At 49.3% G+C, this 24627-nt stretch overlaps 1 protein-coding gene across 6 annotated transcripts in view; it reads left to right on the top strand.

Moving 5' to 3' along the window:
* Nucleotides 1–24627, top strand: part of USP22 (ubiquitin specific peptidase 22) — a 502385-nt gene that overhangs the window by 72207 nt on the left and 405551 nt on the right. For all 6 annotated transcript variants that reach the window (XR_013602089.1, XM_078665231.1, XM_078665230.1 and 3 more), the window contains exon 2: nucleotides 2382–2514. Coding sequence is in view for 5 of the 6 variants with exons in the window: in XM_078665231.1 (XP_078521357.1) it covers nucleotides 2382–2514 (133 nt within the window). In the remaining variant the exon portion in view is untranslated. The remainder of the gene's footprint in view (nucleotides 1–2381; nucleotides 2515–24627) is intronic.

The following is a 24627-nucleotide window of genomic DNA, read 5'->3' as shown; positions in this document are numbered from 1 at the left end:
TGTCTAATTGAGAGCATACAGCCTTTCGGTACTACCTCTACTAGATCAGGCCCAGAGTCTTCTATTGCTCACGTTTCTGTGATAAAAAGGCAGTGTAGATCCAGATTTTGGATCAAGTCCATAACTTTGTCTGCGCCTAATCAGCGAATGCCCATTATTAAGATCACAAGCTATGTTCAAAGTGGCTTCCGCCCGCCGAGGCCGTTCCACCATGCCTATTGTACTGAGTAAATGAGTGGAAGTTGGGCAAGTGGGGCCTGATGGGCTATCGAGAGATCATAGTGCAATTGTGGGCTTACCTGGGGGGCATAATGCGACTAGCTGGACTTTAGCTTACATGGTTCTCACCGAAGCATGTAGTTCTGGCATGAAACTGACATCATCCCTGCCGCAATCTGGGCAGGGACTGGCGCTGATGGGCTTGCCTGTGACGCACCCGATGCAGCCGTATTTTTAAGAGCAGAGCTCATCTAATTGAGCATCTGCACCTGATCCCGGGTTTGACCCTCTAAAGATCTATCCTCCCAAAAGGACGACTCTAGATGGCTACCAGGAAAGTAAGGAGCACCACAAGCATCTTGCTAGTGAGCAGTTTACATTTTAAAATGTGCTGTATTTGTTAGAAATCAATAAACCACAAAGTTGCCTATACCACAATTGTTTTTTAAGCTCTCATTATTCTTGCTTATTGGTCAAACACAAATGACTTTTGTTTGCACAAGTATTTTATTTATACCTTTTTGATGTAAGTTTTTTTTAGTTTTCATTTAACACATTTTATGTATGAAAAGAAGAAATTAGATCTATTCTGAACAACATTTACAAACACATATACAATTATTTACAACACCAATTTGAGTCTACATTATCAATAAGACAAACTTAACATACTACATTGAAAGTACAAAACTTTACACAAGGAAAAACAAACATTTATGACCTTTCTTGGATTGCAAATGAATGAATCAATATCCAAGTATAAGACAAAATAGTTCTAATCAAACAGAGCAATCAACCAAAAATAATTGACAAATTTCATTGATAGAAGTTAATTCAAACTATCAATGACATTTGTCAATTTATTTTTGGTTAATTGCTCCGTTTGATTAGAACTATTTCGTCTTATATTTGGATATTGATTCATTCATTTGCAAACCAAGAAAGGATTGCGTGTATGCTGGGCTTCTCTGGTAGCACCTATTCTATTAATGATCTCACATGCTGCCCAAAATTTATTTGCACATTTAATTTTTTGTAAATTTCATTGTAATCATCAAGAGATTTTTAATCGGAATCTTGCATAAGCATAATTTTAGATAATGTCACCTGTTCTAGTGTTGCCTCCTTTTTATTTTTGTCACTGAGAACCAGGAAATTGCACAGTTGCTGAGATGATTTATTGTTTTTAACTGCTTTTTATAGCTTTATTTGTGATGTATATTTGAACTTTTATGATTAATGTTGTATTAATCTAATAAAGTAATCTGACTGACTGGTATAAAATTTGAATTTACTACTTTTTTATTTAATTTCTAACCTCTAAATATTAATAAAACAGTGTCACTGCTCTTCCAAAATAGGGAAATTAAATGTGTAATTTCAGTGTTTCTAACCTTTGTAGTCGTTCCAAAGTAATTTCAGTAATGCAAAGACAGCAGACCTTACTGTAAAAAATTGTTTCTTTTCATGCCTTTTTTTGTATTTTAAAATGTGTGCTAGTAATATCAATAGGAAACGTGTAACTAAAAATACAGTAATGTTAGGAAAAAAGATCTGCCCATTTATTGCAAATATAGAAAAAGTGGAATGCTAAAAGGCTTCCTTCAGGTACCTCACACTCTGTATCATCAATAGCAAATATTTAAAATTGTCTACAGAGCAGAGGAAAATATTGCTGTAGGAAGGTTGTGGGAGGTTAATTGGGTAACTATTAGAATGATTCTCAAGAAGTTCAGTTCCATTTTTGGAAAGTGCCAAAGAGCAGTTTGCACTTCATGGTAAATCATCTTGCCCCAGTAGTCCAGTGATGTTGATGAGCAGATTAGTAAAGATGAAAGGAGAAATTACCTAGGTTTCAAGTTTACTTTTCCTTCACTTTTTCGTCTGAAGACATTTTTGGTGTTTTGTTAATTTTAAACTATAATTCTAAATCAGGTGGCGGTGTATTGGTTAAATACCCTCACGTAAACCGTTAACCATTGCTTTTTAAATGTTTTCCTGTATCCAGTGCAGTGACCTCTTAAGAAGTTTTGTTTGAAAGATGGGAATCTTGTTTATTTGCATGCCATAAGGACCCTTAGGGACATTAGTTATGTAATGCCATGAAGAGATGCATGATAACTGATGTTTAATAACAAAATACATTTTTACTGTTATTTCAGGCTAAGTCTTGCATTTGTCACATGTGCGGTGCCCACTTGAACAGACTTCACTCTTGCCTCTACTGTGTCTTTTTTGGCTGTTTTACAAAGAAACATATCCACGAGCACGCAAAAGCAAAACGACATAATTTAGGTAAGGCACCTTTTTCAGCTCTTTAACCACTGTTAAATTAAACTTTTAAAATGTTTAATGAAATTCTGTAAGCCCTTTAACAAATTCAACAAAGCAACCCACAACACAAGGTCATTTTCAATACGAGTACTCTTATGTGCAGTTTCCTCATTACAACTAATTAGGAACTTTCTCCGTTTGTCTGCAGGACAAAAAACTTTTTAAAGTGGTGTTAAAAAAAAAAAATTGGTACTATTACAACCTGCCACTCTGGAGTCCCACGGTTTCCCCAAAATTGCTTCTCCCTTAGTTTGAGAAGTGCTCTTTGCATTCCCTGTGACTTCTTTTGGACTGGTGACCTGCCTTTTCCCGATCCAGGTGTATTGACCTGCCTTTTCCCGATCCAGGTGTATTTTGTTTGCTTTTGATCAAAGCAGAGAGATGCACTATATCAATGAATATTGAGTTGCAGTTCCTCTTCTAAAAACATTTAAACTGTATTGTCTGATTTCTATGTATATGGATTGCAAAGGAGTCTGCTCTTTTGCATCTGACATGGCTATTAAGCAGAGCTCACAGAATGATGGACCTACGTAGAAGGTCTGATAGTAATGCAAGCAAAGGCCTCTGCCACTGACTTGGTGGTTGCTACATGGCTCTTTAATGTTGCTCTTGCCATAAAGAGATACTCCGCAATAGTAAACTACTCGGTGATAAAGAAGTAGTTTGGTCTGGTTCCTTCAACTGCATTGGAGGGATCAGGATGAGTTACTCCTTCTTTGATACTTGTAATATTTGTAACTTCTCTCATACCTAGCCATTATTCTCATCATCTAGAAAGCAGAAAATCTGAAAATTGGGAACTAGGAGTATGGACTTGTCCCTGGTCCTCCGACATCTTGCAGCATTGCACCATCTTTAGTCTACTGTTTAACACCTGTTTAGTCTTACGTAGGTTGTGCTGTGCCCCTCTCAGTCTGCTCTTCTGACATTCTTTAACACCCAAAGTGAAGAACAGATAAAGGCACCTCCGTGATTGATGCTGTTATCTATTAGGGCTTCAGCTCGCATTCTTGACTGAGTGGATGCACGATTGAGGAATAGATTTATCCCGATAGTGACACCTATTTGTTTTTGAGAGCCTATCCTAACCTTATTATCTCCATATTTCACATATTTGGCCAGCTCTTAGCCCCAACTATATGGTGATTCCATTCACCTTTTCTCCTCCTCCTCCCAGGGGGTGTGTGTTTTATTCTCGTTTTGCTGGAGCCCCTATTTCCATCCAAAGGATATTCTAAGGGTCGAAATGTTGACACATAACTGTACCTTTGTAGTATGGCAAAACTATGTGAAATTTACTTGGTTTGCTCTGTACACTGTTGAGTTTCTACTAGGTGGTATATCCTTATGTTCACATTTTTTTTATTCGTCTTGCACTCCTCATGAGCGTTACACATCTTTCTGTAGTAGGGGATCTCTGTGTATAGTCATAATCTAGTGAATAGTCCCGCCCATGTGCGTGGACCCCGGCAATCAAAAATAATCTCTTCAGTTGTCAAAATAATGCAGAAACTGCAAAGACACTTAAGAGAGAATTTAAAGACAAATAATGCAGCCTATAACACAGGCTACACTGTCCAGTACTTCAACTAGAAATTCCACCAAATAACACCACACATAAGAAATCCAGCCCAGTTTCTACCAAGAGAAACTTGCCTCTACCCTTAAAAACACTCTGGAGTGATAGAGAGGAAGGCATGGACAGACAAGCCCCATAGGCTGCCATTATGTGGCTTAAACAGGATACTGTGCCTTTAAGGAAACCTTCTAGAACCTTCTCCCAGTATCCCAGAATGCATAGCAGGTCCAACTGACTTCAGTTCTTTTTTCCGGCTCCTGCTTACAGGACCCTGGCATTGAGCTCTCCCTTGTTTCAAGGGTTTATTGCATATTTTGGCACTTTTGTGTTTTAAAAAGTGTTGCAGTTTACTCTCTTGGTGTTCTCTTTCTCTTCTGTGTGCTGCTTCAGGTATTTTAGGGCTCTAAAATGCCTGGACTCTTTGTGAAGTGTCCAGCATGTGGGAGGAAGAAGGCCAAGGGTGATCCACATGAGGTCTGCATTGTCTGCCTCCCTGAAGATCATGTCCCTGAGGAGTGTGTCATCTGCCAGCAGTTTACCACTCGTACTCTGAAGGAAAGGGCGAGGATCAGGCTGTCTGGCCTTGAGGAGAGGCGTCTGCAGGCTGCAGGTGGGTCTGGGCAGTCCGGGAAGGTTCCCTCTGCCTCTGCTGAGGCCTCTGGGGGGCTCCCCAGGGGCAGGAAGTCCGGCGAGCGGTCCTGGTCTCCGTCGACGTCGATGGCATCGACGTCGAGAGGGATGACGGCGGTGTGCTCCCCTTCTCCCCGGGGCTCCGGGTCGAGACGCCGTGACGACTCGACGTCGAAGGCACCGCTGACGAAGCCGCCGTGGACGTCATCATCACCGTCGACGTCGAGGTCTTCTTACCGACGTCATGGACGGAGCAGGCATCGGCGCTCGCCGTCGAGGAGACACCGCCGGTCGCCGGCGAAGCACCGGTCGGCGTCAAGGGGCTCCTCGACGTCGAGAGCATCTAGACGGCGGCATCGACGCTCGCCGTCGAGGAAGGACCTTCGACGTCGCGGAGGCGGCGTACGACGTCGCGGAGGAAGAGGTCGACGTCGAGGGATCGGCGTTCGACGCCGAGGAAGAAGAGGTCGACGTCGCGGAGGCGGTGTTCGACGCCGGAGTCCCGGAAGCGTCCTCCGACGCCTGAAAAGCGACGCTCGACGTCGAGCAGAAAGAGGTCTGCGTCTGGGAGTCGTTCAGTCTCTCCAAAGCGGCGCAAGAGGGATTCTAGTCCCAGAAGTCACGCTGCTTCCAGTGGGGGGACGCAAGAGGAAGCGATCACCAGCTGAAGGGGCGGGCTCTCAGCCCCCTTCGCCTAAGGGGTCACCGGGCTCGGTGTACTCTGCGGTGTACACTCCATCTCGGCCTCGGTCGACACCTCAGCCTATTCCTAAGGAGGTCCATCCTCCTCCTCCTCTTCCTAAGGAGGATCCTCCGCCCCTGCCTCCACTTCCAGCGGACGACCCACCACCACCGGTCCCTTCGCATGGGCCCGCCCCGCAGCCGATAGTTACTCCGCCGAGGTCCACTTCGCTGCCGTATTTGCCTGTACCTCCTAAGGGGACCCCAAAACCTGCACCCCAGGAGGCTCCAAGGAAGACCCCACCGCGGAAACCGGTGGGGCGGCCACGGACTGGCGGGTCTCGCTCTCGCTCTGGAAGGCGGGACAGATCGCGACACAGATCGTCCACGCGGTCGAGACGCCGCCATAGGAGGCGCGAATCTCGATCCCGCACAAGATCCTCTGGTTCCAGGGAGTATTCTCCTACCCTGTCGGGATCACCGGACACGAGGGTGTCCCCGATTGATGACCTGGTGGCGTTCCAGGATGTCCTCTTGAGAGGCGCTGCGAAGCTGGGCATACCCCTGACGGTGCCCACGCCTAAAACATCAGTGATATTTGAGACGTTGCACCAAAAACACCTGTCTCGCCCTCTCCTGCCTCTGGTTCCGGGCCTGGAGGAACCAGCTATGGACCTTTTCCTCACCCCCGCGGTGACGAAGGCGGCGCCATCGAGGTTGCTGAGGAAGTACCGGGCCCCGGATTCGGATCCGGCCTTTCTGAGAGCGGAACCCCCTCCAGACTCCGTAATTGTGACGGCGGCACGCAAACAACATGCCGCCACACCGTCGTCCACGGTTCCCCCGGATAAGGAGTCCAGGTGGATGGATTCGGCAGGGAGAAAGGTCTGTGGAACAGCCGCTACCTCCATGAAGGCTGCGAGTGCCACGGCGCTGTTGGGCCGATACGACCGCGCCCTCTGGAACTCCCTCGAGCGTTTTGCGGAGCACTTGCCTCGCGAGCAGCGTGCGGACTTTCAGGAAGTGCTGAGTGAAGGGATGCTGGTGGCCAACCAGATCATCAGCGCTGCAGCGGACTCTTCCCTGTTGGCTGCTCATGGGTTTTGCCATGGAATCAACCAAAGACGTCACGCCTGGCTCCGTCTTACGTCCCTGAAACCGGACGCACAGCAGAGGGTGGCCAACCTGCCGTTCTCCGGCAAGACTCTTTGGGAAGCATGCGGACGATGAGATGGCCCGCATGAAGGCGGAGGCCGAGACGCTCACGGCTGTGGGCCTCGAGAAGCCTAAGGAGGCGAAGAAGGCGTACCGCCCTTACCAACGGCGGTTCGGTGGGCAAGGCCGTGGACGTGGCCAGGCTTCGGGACAATCGCAACAACAACAACAGTTCCGTAAGCCGTTCCAGAAGCGCCAGAGGGGCAGGGGAGGCCAGCAGTCTGCTCCGGCGCCCAAGGGCCAAGCTGGGTCTAGGCCCTAGGTACTTACTTCCCCCGGATCCGTTACCCACTCCGGTAGGGGGAAGCATTCAATCTTTTCTGGCAGAGTGGAGAAAAATTACTCGGGACAAGTGGGTGCTGAATATTGTTTGCAATGGATACAGTCTTCGGTTCACCAGCCCGCCTCCATCGATTCCTCCGGTCAGCTCGCGGTTTCAGCTGCTAGAGCTCCAGGTGGAGGCCGATACCCTGTTAAGGAAAAGGGCGATAGAAGACGTGCCTCTGTCCCAGAGAGGAAGAGGTCTGTACTCCCGGTTCTTCCTGGTTCGCAAGAAGGACAAGAACGAGTTCAGGCCCATTCTGGACTTGCGACAGGCAAACAAATGGATTCGCAGGGAAAAGTTTTGCATGCTGTCGTTGCATCAGATTTATCCTCAGTTGCAACAGGGAGACTGGCTCTGTGCTATAGACCTACAGGATGCTTACTTCCATGTGCCCATTGCACACAAACACAGGAAGTTCCTGCGGTTCCAAGTCGGCACCAATCATTATCAATACACAGTACTCCCATTCGGACTGAAGTCTGCGCCGAGAACGTTCTCGAAGTGCATGGCGGTGGTAGCAGCGCACCTGCGGAAGAACAAGGTGTTTGTCTACCCGTACCTGGACGATTGGTTGATCAAGGCATCCTCCTTCTCGGAAGCGCGAGCACACTTCCAGAAGACGTGCGTTCTCTTGAACAAGCTGGGGTTGCACATCAACATGGCCAAGTCTGTCCCGACTCCGGTCCAATGCATACAGTACTTGGGAGCCTCCATCAATACGCTGTCAGCAAGCGTGTCTCCTTCGGAAGAGCGACGATTATCTCTCCTTCGGAAGGTTCAGGCTCTTATGACGACTCCATCTACAACAGTGAGGACGGTGTCTTCTCTACTGGGATCGATGGCCTCTTCTATCTTCCTGACGCCGCACGCACGACTGCACATGAGACCGCTGCAGGAGTGCTTGGAAGACCAGTGGGATCAGAGGAAAGGATCCTGGGACGACAGGATACGACTGTCTCTGCATGCTCTTCAGTCTCTGAAGTGGTGGTGTTCGGCGGGGAATCTCCTCAGAGGGGTTCCTTTTCACAAGGACATTCCCACGCAGACTGTCGTGACGGATCCTTCTCTCCTGGGATGGGGAGCTCACTCCGGGACTCTACAGATTCAGGGAACGTGGTCGCCGGTGGAGGCCACGTATCACATCAACTTCCTGGAACTCAGAGCTGTTCACTTGGCACTGAAGGCCTTTCTTCCGTCCTTCCAGACCAGCTCCCTGCTTGTGCAAACGGACAACACTACCACGATGTACTACCTCAACAAGCAGGGGGGCTCGAGATCTCGCACTCTGTCGCAGGAGGCGCAGGCGATCTGGCACTGGCTCCTGGCCAGAGGACTGACGATAACGGCTACCCATCTGCCAGGTGTGCAGAATGTTCAGGCAGACGCACTGAGCAGACTGATTCAGGAAAACCACGAATGGGTCATAAACGACGAAGTACTAGGAGACGTCTTCGCGAGGTGGGGAACCCCAGACATAGATCTGTTCGCCACCGCCGAAAACAACAAATGCCGAGACTTCGCCTCCAGGTACTACCAGCAGGGGACGCTGGGGAATGCGCTATGGATCAGCTGGTCGAACAGCTTTCTGTACGCTTTTCCACCCATTCCCCTGATTCCGGCGGTGCTCATCAAGCTGGCCCGGTCCAGGGCTCGGATGATACTCATTGCCCCGGAGTGGCCCAGGCAGTGGTGGTTCACGGACCTGCTTCACCGATCTCTCCTTCCTCACATTCGGTTGCCGTGCAGGCCGGACCTTCTCACGAAGTTCGGGGGGCGGATGTTACACCCCAGCCTCTCGTCTTTGAGTTTGGCGGCATGGCTCCTGAGATAGTGCAATATGGCCATCTGAATCTGCCCGAAGATTGCATGGTCATACTGAAGGAGTCTAAGAGGCCTTCCACTAGGACTTCATATGCTTACAAGTGGAAGAGGTTTTGTATCTGGTGCCAGTCTAAGAACCATGACCCTACAACCTGCAAGGAAGATGTCGTCCTTCCTTACCTTTTACATTTGGCGCAGTCTGGCCTTAATGTTCATTCCATTAAGGTTCATCTTGCTGCATTGACTGCCTACAGGAAATGCCCTTCACAGACTTCTTTTTTCCAGATCCCTGTGATCAAAGACTTTCTGGAAGGGTTGAAGAAGGTGTTCCCTCCTGTCAGGCTTCCCTCGCCTTCATGGGAATTGAATGTGGTGCTGTCCAGATTGATGAAGGAGCCTTTTGAACCCATTCACAAGGCTTCGTTGCAGCACCTGTCCTGGAAGGCGGCGTTCCTCGTGGCCATTACATCGGCCCGCAGGGTGAGTGAAATTCAGGCGTTGTGTTGTACTGAACCTTATACTGTATTTCATGCTGCTAAGGTTGTGATGCGTACTCACCCTAAATTTCTTCCCAAGGTTATTTCTGATTTTCATGTCAACCAGACCATAACTTTGCCTACGTTTTTTCAGAATCCTTTTTCTCCGGCGGAACGATCTTTGCATTCCCTGGATGTGAGGAGGGTGTTGAAATTTTATCTGGATAAGACCAAAGATATTCGTAGGTCAGACCAGTTGTTTATCAATTATGGATCAGTCAGGACAGGTCTTGCTACCTCTAAGCAGTCCATTTCTAGGTGGATTGTGTCCTGCATACAATTGTGTTACCAAAAAGCTGATAAGACCTTGGGAGGTAAGCCTAAGGCTCATTCCACCAGGGGCAAAGCTGCCACGACAGCCTTGCTCCGTAATGTGCCGATTGCAGAAATCTGCAAGGCCGCCACTTGGAAGTCGGTTCATACCTTTGCTAAGCATTACTGCCTGGACTCTGATGCCAGGGCAGACGCTCAGGTTGGGCAGGCTTCGCTGCGGAATTTGTTCGCACAGTAGTGGCGTTCTGTTCTTTCTCCACCGCCGCTTTGGTGTGGGGATGGGCTTGCCATTCTATTCACTAGATTATGACTATACACAGAGATCCCCTACTACAGAAGGAGTAGTTTCTGTCCTGTAACTCCAGTTCTGTAGTAGGGGTATCTCTGTTATAGTCATAAGCGCCCGCCCTCCTCCCCGGTGGAGAATTGTTCATGTAAGTAATGCTACAGGTCTGGCGTTTTTTACGCCTTCAAAAAGAACTGAAGTCAGTTGGACCTGCTATGCATTCTGGGATACTGGGAGAAGGTTCTAGAAGGTTTCCTTAAAGGCACAGTATCCTGTTTAAGCCACATAATGGCAGCCTAAGGGGCTTGTCTGTCCATGCCTTCCTCTCTATCATTCCAGAGTGTTTTTAAGGGTAGAGGCAAGTTTCTCTTGGTAGAAACTGGGCTGGATTTCTTATGTGTGGTGTTATTTGGTGGAATTTCTAGTTGAAGTACTGGACAGTGTAGCCTGTGTTATAGGCTGCATTATTTGTCTTTAAATTCTCTCTTAAGTGTCTTTGCAGTTTCTGCATGATTTTGACAACTTAAGAGATTATTTTTGATTGCCGGGGTCCACGCACATGGGCGGGACTATTCACTAGATTATGACTATAACAGAGATACCCCTACTACAGAACTGGAGTTACAGGACAGAAACTACTCCTTTTTTACTTTGGAGCACCCGCTTTGACTATTAATATAATGTCTGCAACTTTTTGTGTCTAGTTTTATTTCATTAATTGCACGCGAAGAGAACCTATCTTGGCCTATCTTATTGTAAAATTAACTGAGCAATGGTTATCCGACATAAGATTTGTGTCTTATCTCGTTACCATTCAATCTTGAATGGTCTTCAATGCTGTTGAAACCATTCCTCTGGTATATAAGGGGATCTTATTAAAAGTACATTTAGTAGCCTCCCTTGTCAAGGGGCTTTTTCATCTTGTTGTTTGTTGCTTATACTTAATAATTTTCCACTGGCTTGGTGCTGTTTTTGTATTTCTTATTTTCGCCATTGACATCTGAGTGTGTCTGAACCTTGTGATTGCAAAACACTTTCTTTTTTGATCCTCCATTTTGAAATCACATCTGCCTGTCTTTCTTACTCTCCACCCTTTACGTTTGTTTGTAAATTCCTCCGCTGTAGATGGGTAAATAAAAAGGTTTATTAAGAAGAAAAATCTTTGTGAACCGATGCCTGAATCAACATTGCTGCTTAGGTAATGTGTTATTTGCCTTTCACATGATGGAGGGGTTATAGCTTCCATATGGGGTGGTATCACTATCTGCATTTACCTTTTTATTTTGTGTAACCATGCCATTGGATCTCTCTGAGACCAGGATTTCTATCCTTGAGGCTTCATTAAATTTGTTTTTTACAGGCACACTTTTTGTGACCTCTTTGAAAGAAGGAGAGTATACTCCTCTCCTTTAGATTTGGAATCTAGTTCCTCCCTCAAAGTTTTGCACACAAGAGGATCAGTCTATGTGCATAATAGACATTTGAGTACTTTATCTAGTTACTATTTTTATCATAAATCTACAAACACTGATTTTTATCCTCACACCATGTGTCAGTTTAATTTGTATATCAATTCTTTATTGGCATTTCAGAGTAATATAACAATCTCACAAAAATAGACAGTAAGTTAGTCTTCAAAAACGCACACAGTCCGTGTTGGAGCATCTTTATCCCCATTAATTGGGTTCACCACTAGAGAGGCGTTGAATAATAAAGAAAAGTAAATAAGTGTTGTGACAGAATGAATGGAAGGTAAACCTTGTCCAGAAGTTCAGAACCCAGAATATCCCTAGATGAGCTTATATAAAAACAATCCCCACGATCTGTTCTCCAAACTAAGGTTGTGATCAGTTATGTGTCAAATAGGGATAAGGTCTTAAGAACAAAACAAAGAAAAAAAATGACCGTATATATGACTGAAATGAGCCCCAAACATCCTCAAACTGCTGCATATCCCCATTCAATCTGGAAATTATATTTTGAGAGGAGGCGATCGCATGCGTATCAGACAACCAAGTGGTGTGAGACGGCATCATAGATCTTTTCCAGGGTCATTGCCGCAGCGGTTACTATCCACCAATAGATATGGTGGGGCATTGATGGTGAGAGGAGGTATCATGCAAGATGGCCAGTCTCCCTGTCAGCTGGAATGAGACTATCCCATATTGTTCCTCAGAAATACCTTTGCATTCCCACACTACATAAATAATATTGCACCATTGGGTGAGAGACTGAATCTGGGGCATGCAGGCGCGAAAGAGGGGTGCTGGGGGACCAATGCTACTTACTGGTGCAAGATTTTGTAATAGGTAAATTTGAGACCTGCTTCCCTCCGCATCCTGTCATGGTTTTCTATGATCTATAACCAATCATCCTCTGTAGATTTCACACCAAGGCGATCAGACCACCACCTACAGAGAAAGGCGACGCTGGATGAGAAAGAGGTAATGAGTCTAGGTGGAGTTTAATCCAGAAAGAGATATCCTAACACCGGTCCCCTAAAGCTTCTCGTAGACTATAGAAGTTGAAGATAGGGTCTGCCACAATTTCAGTATTGGCACTATTTTTGTGAGAGTTTGGTATGAGAGGGGGTCTCCATTCTGTATCGGCTCGTTCAGGCGTCATGCCTCGAGATAGCCACAGTGACCACTTATTTCAACTATCTGCCAACCAGTCCGAACCTGCCTGTTTCTCCGTATTGGGGCACAGGAATGGACCCATGCTGGGGTTTTCATAAGAAAGTGTGCCCTGCACCATGCTTGACGGGTAGCCTGGAAGACTGGGTTGGCCATGTGGTGTATGCAGGAAATGTCAATGTGAAGTCAAATCAGAGAAGGTGGTCTTTTATGAGTTTTCACATCTGGACTTCTCTCTTTTTAACATGTAAACTCTATGCACCAGTTGTGCAGCCAGCTAGTATGATTAAGCGTAGGGAAGCCACATAAAGTTTGCTTGCCTAGAGGGACAGCCTATAGTCACCCATTATGAAGGTCTTAAAAGACCCATTAATTTCCTTAAGAGTAGGGACTGCCATGGGAAAAGGGAGCATGTTAAAGATGGACGTGAATTGAGGCATGCCGTTCATTTTCATGATTTGGACTCTGCCCCACATGAATAATTGGAAATTGGCTCAAAAGTCAAATTCTATTTGTATCCAACCAAGCAGGGAACGCATGTTGTCCTTTACCATGTTGGCCAAGCTTGGGGTTAAGAGACACCCAGATATTTAATACTGGACTGTTTTCACGTAAAAAGTGAATCACCAATAGCAACTCTGGAAGTAATGTCAGTGAGAGCATTATCTCTGCATCACCGAATAAGAGCAGGTATCTAGGTAGTGGGGTTCAAGAAGGTGACTAAAATTTAATCGGTGTAAAACAAATGGCTTTATGCTCACCCACGGTGGTACGTAGGCCTTGAATATTGGGGAAGGTGTGTAAGGCAGTGATGAGGGTCCCTAAAAGAAATTGCAGGGGGAAAAGGGGACAATCCCTGGCTAGTTCCCAGTTTAATTGTAAAGTGTGAAAAGTCGAAGCCACCACATGAGACATGTTGTGTTAGAGGTCTAGAGCCATCGGCTTATTAATGAAGGCACTGCCTAAGCCCATCAGCTCATCACGTGAAATCAGTAGGCCCATTCCATATTTTTTTTATAAAAACAATTTTTATTGGAAGAAGGACATATAATCAGGTTAACATTAGAGAGAACATATCTCAATCATGAGTGAATCAGGATGAAATAACTCCTTGAGGTGCCTTTTATCTAACAAATCCCCTATCAAACCACCCTCCATCCCTCCCACCCCTGCCAGTGCGCTCTAGTGCTATTGACAAACATTTATATCATTAAGACCTCGTCCTGCTTGTTCTTGTTGCCTAGTAATGTCGTTACTCCTAGTGGACCCACCTGCAAGCCACAACCCCATATTAGAAGCGTCCACAACATGTAACTTGGAAACGAGTCACCCTCCCATCAACCCCGCACTACGCTCTCCTCATCTTCGTCGCTGGAACTATCTTCAGATCTGTGAAGCGCTGTTACCAGGGCTTCCCATGCCCTGGCCACATCCAAGGCCTTGTCATTGTCTAGCCGCTTAGCTTGCCGCATGCGCAGCATGGATTCAGCCCTCGCCCAGCCCTGAAGAGTTGCCTTCCAACGGAGATAGCTGGGGCCCTGGCTGGATTTCCAGTGCATGGTAATCTCCCGTTCAGCCAAAATCAAACCCAAATCAAAAAATTTGCTAGTGACCTTGGTACGAGCAGTGTGGGGAAACCATAATAGTAAGCAAGTACCCACATCCAACGTTATCTGCCGGTCCGTGACAGCATTCAGGCAAGTCAACACCCCTCCCCAGTATTCAGCCAACCTCGTGCAAGACCAGAACATATGGGCAAAATCGGCATCGGCCAGTCCGCAACGTGGACATAGCGACGGCGCACCCTCAAAGTACTGTGAAATCTTAACAGGTGTCAGGTACGCGCGGTGAAGGGTGAAAAACTGAACCATCTGGAACCTGGCATTCCTGGTGCCCTTCCAGGCACGGCGGACCAACTGTGGCCAGGTCGCTTCCGGTATCGGTCGGCCAATATCTTGTTCCCATTTAATTCGCAGTCCGTCCATAGGCGGGAGAGTAGCGGTCGACAGTCTGCCATAGAGACAGGTAATGGCCTTGAACGTACCAGCCGCCATGACCACATATTGGCAGCCCGTCGATGTCGGCGGCTCGATGAGCCCTCCCCTCCAATGCTTCTGGCCACCAGTGCGGCATGTAGCAGATAATCTCCCCGCGGGAGATCATAAGTGTCCCGCAGTTCCTGGAAAGTAAACAACGTGCCATCATTGTAGAGGTCGCCGACCATGTGCAATCCCAGTTCCTCCCACGTTGCCAGTGCTGACCAATCACCCCCATGGGGGAGGGCTGTGCACATTCCCAGTGGGATTTCAGGGGCATACGGGCGAACGTCAGCTAAACGTCTATGGCAACGAAGCCAGCAGCTACGCAAGGTACGCTCCTCCAGAGTGAGCTGAGCGAGGTCCAATTTCTGGTTCAGAATTATAAATGAGATAATATGCCTGGGAATCATTCGATCCAGTAGCCCCTCCGGCCCACGGAACTCCCGAGCTACCGCCTGGGTGAGCCACTGCAGCTGTACCGCTATATAGTACCACTCGAAATCCTGAACCGCAAGCCCCCCGTCCCCTCTGGGCCGCATCAGAGTAGTCAGTGCAACCCGACGCCTGCCCGACCCCCAAATAAACCCGGACGTAAGAGAGCGGATTCTGCGAAAAACCGCCGCCGGAACCCATACCGGCAGAGTGCGGAATAAATACAAGAAACGGGGGAGTGCCACCATCTTCAGCAACGCCACCCGTCCCGCGATCGACAGCGGCAACGTACGCCAAAATCCCATGGACCCCTGCAAGGCTCTAATGGCCCGATTAATGTTGCCCTCCAAGAGATCCAGTGGGGAATGATAGATATACGTGCCCAAGTAGGGGAGGCAACGACCTTCCCATCGCAGGTTCCCTTCCAATTGCGGCCCTTCCTGTCGAGGGGACACCGGGAAAAGGCAAGACTTCCCCCCCAATTAACCCGTAGCCCCGAAAGACCGCCAAAGTCATGGAGCAAGCGCCTAGCGCCATGGAGCGAATCGCCTGTGTTCGCCAGAAACATCAGTAAATCGTCCGCATAGAGGGAGATGTAGTGTGGGTCACCCCGCAGCAGCAGGCCTTCATAAGCCTGGCCCAACCGAGCATGAGCCGCCAGCGCAAACAGGGGCGACAAGGAACATCCCTGCCGCGTCCCCCGGCCAACCTGATACGCAGCTGAAATCGTGGCCCCCGTCTTGACTCGAGCCGTGGCCGCTGCGTAGAGCAAAGCCGTCCACCTCACAAACCGCTCACCCAGCCCAAACGCCTCCAATACGCGGAGCAGGTATGGCCACTCCACACTGTCAAAGGCTTTCTCAATATCAATTGAGAGCACCGCAGCCTCTGGGAGCCCACCAGCCTCTCCCCCTAGAACCCGAAGCAGTCGGCGCACACAGGTGGCGGTAGCGCGTTGAGGGATGAAGCCCGCCTGGTCGGAATGTACCAGAGTCCGCATATGAGCCAGGAGTCGCGTTGCAAGCACTTTACTCAGGATCTTGTAGTCAGTCGTGAGCATGGAAAGCGGGCGATAAGCTGTGCGAGAGCTGGCATCACCACCGCGCTTCAACAGAGGTATCACTAGGGCTTTGCGCGCAGTTGCCGGTAAAGCCCCAGTCTCCCAGGCCTCCCGGTAAACAATACACAACCTCGGGAGCAACACGTCCGCATAAGCTGCGTAGAATTCAATCGGTAAGCCATCCACCCCCGGGGTCTTATTGCGAGCCATGTGCTTAATAGCGACGCGTATCTCGGCTTCCGAGATTTCCCCACCCAAGCGGTCCACCTGGTCCGGATCGAGCCGGGGGAGCCGTGCCGCAAGCAAGAAGTCATTGAGCTCTGCAGGCACATCTACCATCGTGCTCCGATAAAGGCGTTCGTAGTACACACAGAACCGGGCGTTAATCTCCGACTGAGTATAGACCAGGCGCCCCTCCTCCGAAGCCAAGGCCACAATCGGAGCGCCACGAGTCTCAGAGTTGGCCAGCCAGGCCAACAGCGAGCCCACTTTATCGCGCTCAGCTTGAGCCCTGACGAGAAACTCCTTATGATCAAAGCAGTGGAGCTTCTCCATCCGCGAGGCAACCTCCTCCCGCGCGGCCGCCACAGCCCCGTGAGCGTCAGAATCCTCATGGCTGGTGCGCTCAGCCGCGCGCAGTCGACCCAACTCTAGTTCCTGCAAGAGAGTCCTGCGAGCTCCCACGGTGGCCGAAATACAGACTCCCCTAATTACCACCTTAAAGGCATCCCATTCTAAGGCCCTGCTCGATGCCGTGCCCTCGTTAGCCGCAAAGTAGTTCTCCACCCCGGTTCGCACATCCGCTTTAAAAGGCGCATCCTCCAGCGCCAGCGGGTTCAGTCTCCATGTGGGAATAGCTTGTCGTAATCTGGTCCATTGGACCACCGCCAGGCAGGGGTTATGGTCGGATATCGTTTTGGCTAAATACTCGCTATGTCGGATCAGACACTGAACATCAGGAGAGCAAAGAATGCTGTCCAGCAGGACATGCAGAGCGTGCGGAGGGGAATAAAAGGAGAAATCCCTCTCAACTGGGTGCTGTGTACGCCATGCATCAACCAGGCCCCATGTATCTTGCCATTCTCGTCTACTCTTCGCTAACCTATGGACCGCAGACTGCGCCAATGGAGGGTGAGATCTGTCTAGCCCCACATCCAGCACGGAGTTAAAATCCCCTCCCAGCAATACTGCATTCGCTAAGACTGCCGCTAGCTTCCCAGATAGCCGTGCAAAAAAGGCTGATTGCTCTACATTGGGGGCATAAACACCACAGAGTGTCAAGTTCCTCCCGTCCAGTCTGCCCTGTACGGCCACAAACCTCCCTTCAGGATCCACCACCGATATCAAGGGCTGAAACGGGACCCCAGCCCTCACCCAAATCAGAACCCCCCGCGCAAAGGCTGAGCATGTCGTGAAAAATAGTTGACCTCGCCACCTGCGCTGCAAGGCCCGCCCCTCTGTCTGGTCTAAATGTGTTTCCTGTAGGAAAGCTATCTGGATCCCTCTACGAACTAGATAAGCATGTACTTTATGACGTTTCACCATGGAGTTCAGACCCCGAACATTCCAAGTCACACACCTCAATTCAGGTAGGGTCCCCATTCAAGTAACATACACAGTTTGAATCATCAGAAATCCCCAAGCGCACTGACAGTACCGCAATAACGGAGTCCCAAAAAACCACCCAACAAGCCCTCTTCCCACCCACCCCCAGAATAGGCACTAAACTGCAGAAACCCATCCAAATACAACAGCCCATGTAACTAATCTCTGGCAACTACCAGAGTCTCACAGTAAGTGCGAGAGCGAGGGGGGCTTGGCACTTTACTACACGGACAGTGAGCTCCCATAGTTCGTCAGCCCCACTTCCCATAGTACACCCCTGGTGTCCTTGATCTGTGCCATTGTCCGCGGCAGAACCACAATGCACCCGAGGCAGCAGAGCAATAGCTCTCAAACAGTCCGATGGAGACATGCCCGCCCGGGTCCCACAGCATAAACCACAGACACAGATACAATACCACAGTGATGGAGATACAGGAGTCATTCATCCAGCAGGCCATCTGCAGTCCCTGGGGTGACATGAGGCAGCGCAGGGTCGCCACCTCCCGAGCCCTCCGACGTCCCATCTTCAGAGCCCTTACGGGAGCCCGACTCCACCGCCGATGGCGACCCCACTGCACTTGAGATAGTAGAGACCGCCTTGAGGGCCTCTCTGCGCTCCAGCTCAGTCTGCGACACGGAGGGGGTCCGTGCAGACGTCAGTTGACGTCTGTGTCTCCTGCTGCGCCTAGGCTTCGGCGCTTCCTTTCGTTCCACCTTAGACGGCGAGCGTGCGTCTGCTCCAGCTCTGTACAGTTCCAGCCAGTCCCAAACATCTGCAGGAGAGTCGTAGAAGGAGGACTTATCATCCACCACGATCCGGAGTCTGGCTGGGAACAAAAGGGAGTAACGAATCCCCTCCTCACGAAGAGCCTTCTTGACCGCCAGGAATGTAGAGTGCAGCCTCTGGACCTCAAGGGAATAATCCAGATATATAGAGACTCGGGCATTATCCACTTGATATGGCCCTAGTGCCCGCGCCCTCTGTAAAATAATATCCCGGTCTCAGAAATGCAAGAGGCGCGCAACAACCGGCCGAGGGAGACGGCCAGCGGCAGGAGGGCGGGCCGGCACACCGTGAACCCGTTCCAGCGTGTAAAATTGCGTCAGGCCCTCCGGGACCACCACATCTCGGAGCCAAGCTTCGAGGTAGCCCACCATGTCTGCACCTTCGATTTTTTTCGGCAGGCCCACCACGCGTATATTGTTGCGGCGATTGCGCCCCACTGCATCCTCCGCTCTTCTTTCAAGCAACTGTACCCGCTGCTGCAGGTCTCCCAGGGAAGCCTCCGCTGCCTTGTGGGTAGGCTCCAGCGTATCCAACCGAGCCTCCGTCTGTTTGACCCGGTCCGCTAGTTTGCCGTGATCCGCCCTTAGGAGCCCCAGGCTTGTGGATACTTGAGTGATGTCGTGATGTAAGGCTTCCCTCGTGTCCGTGATTGCTTTCAGGATTTGATCCAGTTGGCTTTGCGGCAGGCCCGTCGCAGAATCATTAGGCACGGTAGGGTCTTGACTGCCCGACAAGTCTTCCCCTGCGTCAGGCGGCGGTTTCTGGCGTGTTTTCCCCATGGTAGCCGTCCTCTCGTGCTTGACCAGTGGGCGCGGGGCTAGCCCTTGAAACAGCACCACCAAGGGTATATACCAATCCAGTCAATAGGAACTCAATCGCATAGACCAAAGAGTGCCCCCAGGGTCGCGCAGGTGGCAATATCTCCACAAGCCCACAGCGCAGGTCGTCGATGCCCAGCTCCAACCAACAGGACCGCCCCACCGGGGCAGGCTCAACCAGAGAGATCCACAACAGGGCCACCCCCAGCGCGGGTTCCGTGGCCCACCAGATGCAGCAACGGGTGATTGTCTCAACAGTGGGCGATACACGCCCCAGCTAAAAGCGCCATCAATGTTCCCGGCCGGCAATGAACTGCCTCCAGCACCCGGCCCAAACAGTTCCCCAGGTACCTCTGCAGGGCTCCAGTCCTCCTCACCGCCAATGGTTGATGAGCCACGCTGTGGACCCAGAGCCGATAAGTCCCAGTCCAGGGGCGAGTGTAACCCCTCCAGTCACCGCCGCCAGTTCCTTAGCCGGGCCCTCGCAGCGTCGTCTCCCTCAGGACTCTCGTGGCTTTAGGGGTCCACCAGCGCTGCACGCCAGCAAGCCGGGTGTCCGAGTGGCCAGCAGAGCAGGGTAAGGCCGGGGGGAAGATCCCAAGCTCCAGCACCCGGTGGCGGCCCGCCCACGGGTCCGGGCCGCAGCAGCCGCGGTCCGCAGTCCCGTCACAACTGCCCCCAGGGGTGCGAGGCCCCCTCCGCCGGTCCAGCTCCTCTCTACACAACCCAGGCGGGAAATGCAGGCCCCCACAGCTCTCCCCCGTCAATCGCGGCTGCTCGGGCCGCCTCCAGATCCCAAAACCGCTCCGCGATCGGAGCCCAGACAGTCCCCGCCTCCGGCCGGCCCCGCAATCGAGGCCAGGGATGAGGCCGATCACGTAGGCCGCAGGAAGAAGGCCGGCGCCGCCCACAGAGGCTCCGCCGAGACTCGCCAGATCGTCACCGCTCCGCCAGCTCCACCGCCGCGGATCAGCTCCTGATGGACCCCGCTGCGGGAGCGTGCAGTGGCAGGTCCCCGGGGACACCAGGATGGCAGCAAACAGGATAAGTGGGGAAGACGGGCACGGAGCACAGCACTCACGCGTCCATTACCGTTGGTGGCCAAGCCACGCCCCAGGCCCATTCCATATGATCAAATACATCCCCTGCGTCCAATGAAATCGGTATTTTCTCCTCCTTAAAATGCTAGAGCAAATGCGAAAAGGTCCGGAGGCCATCAGTAGAGGAGCATCCGAGGACAAAACCCACTTGCAGTGGCTAGAGAAGAGAGGGTATACATTTCTTGATGTAATTGCCGAGTACATTTGCCACAATTTTAATATCCAATTTATTAAGGATGAGAGCATGTAGTTAGCACTGAAGAGTGGGTGGGTCACGTCCCAGTTTCGGTATGAGGGAGATGTTTGCCCTGTGGAACTCCAAGGAGTACCGATAGGGATCTGGAATTTCTCTATATAGTTTTTCAGAGAATCAGTGAGCTTAGTTATCTTATAGAATTAGATTGGCAACCCATCAACTCCCAGTGTCTTAAAAGTGGCCATCCCATCAATCACTTGTGCGTTTTCCTTGCTAGTGAGCTCTCCTCCCAAAGCTTGAGTGTTCGGAGGCTTTTACTGGAAGTGTGATGCGGGTGAGAAAAGTATGGGTTAAATGTTCAGTGTCCAGTATGTCTGTAGTATAAAGGCATTAATAAAACATCGTAAGTTCATTCAAAATGTTAGCCGGTGTCCATGGTCCTCATTAAAGTGCAGGATTAGCCCTGATAGACTCAGCTTCTTTTTATTTGGGCTGCCTAAAGCCTTCTGGCTTCTTCACGTGCATAATGCGGTTGTTTCAGGCAGAAAAGGGTCCATTCTGCTTACAAGGTGTACAGTTAGCCGAGGGCCTGTTGAGCTATTAGAAGGTCTCAGAAAACATTTGGGTTGTGGTGGGAGTTGTATTCTTGAGTAGATGCCTGACCTTATCATCCAAGTTATCCCTCTGTTTCCACATGGTACTTGTAGGCTGCTGAGTCCCTCATCATGTCGCCCCGAAGACCGGCCTTCCCTGCCTCCCAGAACATATGTGTAGAGGAGAGGGTTTCAGTATTTTCCTCTAAACTTGAAGACAAGCACAGTCTCTCCTTCTGTTGCCACCCATGTTCATCATAGATCTTTGTCAATGAGGATCAGATCTTAATCAGATGTGCTGTTGGTGACGATGCCGTCAGATGTCAGGTTAAGGGTGCTGTGCAGAGAAAATAATCCATCCTCGGCCTAGTACAATGAACAAAAGACTTAAAAGTGTAATCCCTGTCTGAGTGGGTACGTCTAGCGCCATGGTTCCACCAGTGCATGATCTGATATGAGATCCTGTAGGACATGTCTTGTGATGTGGATCAGTGGAGGTTTTAGAGTGTTCCAGGTATGGGTGAGCCAGAACGTTCTAATCTCCTCTGAGGAGAACTTCGCATAAATCAAAGGAATGATGTCCGGACAAGCTAGTCAGAAAAAGTATCTTGGGGCCAGCAGGGACACACGAATCCTATAATCAACATTTCAGATTCTGCATAGACAAACCAGCCTTCAGTGTTTCTCCAGGTACATATGACTCGGGCTTCTATGGATTTGTGGAGCAAAATCGCCACAGCACCCTTTGTGGCAAGGGACATTTCCGAACTTAAGCCTTGTTAGCGTACTTGTCCAATCCGGTCAAAGCTTCTCATGTTCCGTCTACGTCAAATGGGTCTCCTGAATTAGAGCTATGTCTGGTCTTTGGATATTTAAGTTAATGAAGATCTTTTTCTGTTTTATGAATTGAGTTGGGCCATTTACATTGAGAGGCAACTCTGTGATCTGACCACAACCAGGGGAATTGGTGCAACTGCTGTGTCAACGAGACCCTGGAGAGGAGCCCCTAGTAAAGGGCATGTATCTGTGCAGGATACAAGTGACTGGGTGAAGAGGAGTAAGCCTTAAATAGGTAGAGATTGTGGGTATAGAGATGAGGAGAAATCGACTGTGTGATTTACACCAACCCAAACACAAAATCCAACCCATACCTATAGCCTTGGGGCTGAAAAGCCCACCTACCACTAGCCCAGAGCTGTGATAACTTGGATTGGGTTTATTAGATACATTGTCTATAAGGCACAGAAAGTGAAAAATAGGGAGTATGTGAGCAAGACAGCCCCAATAGAGCATAAAGAGAAACCACTGGGAATAACGAAGGAATGGACATCAAGTACCAGCATGCCTCTGGCATACACGCCCACATGGGCGGGACTTGTATTAGCATATCAAAGCGTCCTTTCATCAGCCGTGTATCCCGCCATTGCCCGTGAGCAAGAGCACTGGGATGCTCGAAACGCGTTGGGCCAGAACTGCACTGTGGTGTGAACTGTCGCTGTTACCTACCTGAAATACCTCGCATTAAAGGCTGTTAAACCCTGCAGTTTTGTGGCGTCTCCATATTGGGCTATCCTTCTTGTTGAAAAATATATATATATATATATATATATATATATATATATATATATATATATATATATATATATATATATATATATATATATATATATATATATATTTTTTTTTTTTTTTTTTATGGCAAAAAAGGAAAGGAAAATGCTGCACTCAGGAACTGTAGTAATTTTGTTTATTCTGCAAACTCCACAGCAAGATTAGTCTGCCACATGTCTGTCTGTCTGTCTTCGCGAATTTCTCAAAGAAGATGGCCCGCTCTGCTCCTTCCCTGAACGTTTGGGGGAGATTCGTCAAGCGGGGGCCGAGATAAAAGGGGGGGTCCCAAAACGTGTTTTCCCCATGTTAATTTCCATAGGGCGGTTGGACTCACTTTTAGCCCGAATGGATTTCCACCAAACTTGGCAAAATTGTAGGGACTGGTAGCCCGATGTGCCTTTGCTATGTCTCAAGATATGTGCTCCAGTGGATTTTGAGTAATTTAGTTTCAAAGAAATATATATATCTATATGCGTGCCCCGGTACGCGCACCGGGGCGCGCTCCAGCGCGCTACGCGAGCGGAAAGCTGATTGGCTCTCGGGTGTCTGTTAACATTCCAAACAGTCCCGAGCGGCCGCCATCTTGTGTCTATGTAGGATCGAGACACAAGAGGTGGCAGAGGATCGAGACACAAGAGGTGGCAAAAACAAAGGGGGAAATGACCAAAAGGGGGCAGGGTAGACCCCCTAGGTTTGATGTGGGGGCCATAAAAGGGCCCCGCGGGGCAAAAAACATTTTTTTCGATTTTCGCGGGGGGAGCGCCCGGTACGCGCACCGGGGAGCGTACCATGGAGAAAAAAGAATGAGTTTTAAAAAAAGTAGTATTTTTTTATAAATTGGAGGTAGTACTGAAAATAACAGTTTTTTTTATTCTTTTTGTTGTTTTATATTTTTTTATAACGATTTTATTTTTTTGGGGGGATTTTTTTCAGGTGAAAAACAAAAACAGGGATTCCAAAACTGCTCAACAGGAGCAAAAAATTGTGAAAAATTAGGGACGGAGAGGGCAGCGGTGTTCCTGTCTCTTTATAGCAATGAGTTCAACGCTCTGCTCCCCATAACAGAGCAGTTCATCACAGTCCACGCATAGAAATTGTATGCCTGCAAAGACCGGCTGCATGTTAGGGACCATTCTTCCACGTGGTGTTCCTGAAGGTGTTGCTCCACCAGTGGAGGTGCTGCCGCCATCTCTTGGTAAATTCCGTGCCAGGTCCCTGACACTCTCCCTGGCATAGTTATTTGGGTGTATTCTCTGGACATGCCTAATTAAAGTGGCATTTCCAAAGCTATATTTCCTATTAGGATTGCCTCTGGATAAAATAGTGCCACATATCTTGCAGGTTACCTTAGCAGCATTAACCTTTTTTTTTTTTCCTTCAGGGATGTCAAAAAATTTCCAAATGAAGTGGTCCTTTGTTTTGTGGTGAGGAGGGTCCTCAGGCAAAAAAAACATCAGAATCACTGCTGGATGACTGCTTTGCAGCCATTGCTGTAGATCAGGAAACTTTGAGAAGCAGATAATGCACAGAACACCTCTTGCTCTCTCCAAGTACAAAGCAATAGTGAGAGAAATGGGTGGGTTTCTCAATATTTGGAAAAAAAAAGTTCTGAACCAATGAAAAGTGTTATTTTAAAGTCACGTGGCTTGACGCGCTTAAGCTACGCGCCCGGGGGGGCGTAGCTTAAGCGCGTCGGGGCGCTTACGTTGCGCGATCGTATGCGCTCGGGCGCTTCCGGGTGCGTCATAAGACGCATCTCGCGGCTACGCGATACGTGTCTTATGAGGCACGGCGTCGCGATACGTCACGATGTTGTTTTCGTTCGCGGCAATAGCGCTAACGGGACGC

The sequence above is a fragment of the Lissotriton helveticus genome, chromosome 10 (genome assembly GCF_964261635.1).
Source record: "Lissotriton helveticus chromosome 10, aLisHel1.1, whole genome shotgun sequence".
In the NCBI taxonomy this organism is placed as follows: Eukaryota; Metazoa; Chordata; class Amphibia; order Caudata; family Salamandridae; genus Lissotriton; species Lissotriton helveticus.
Note: the sequence above shows the minus strand (reverse complement) of the source record. Positions and strands in the feature narration are given on the sequence as shown.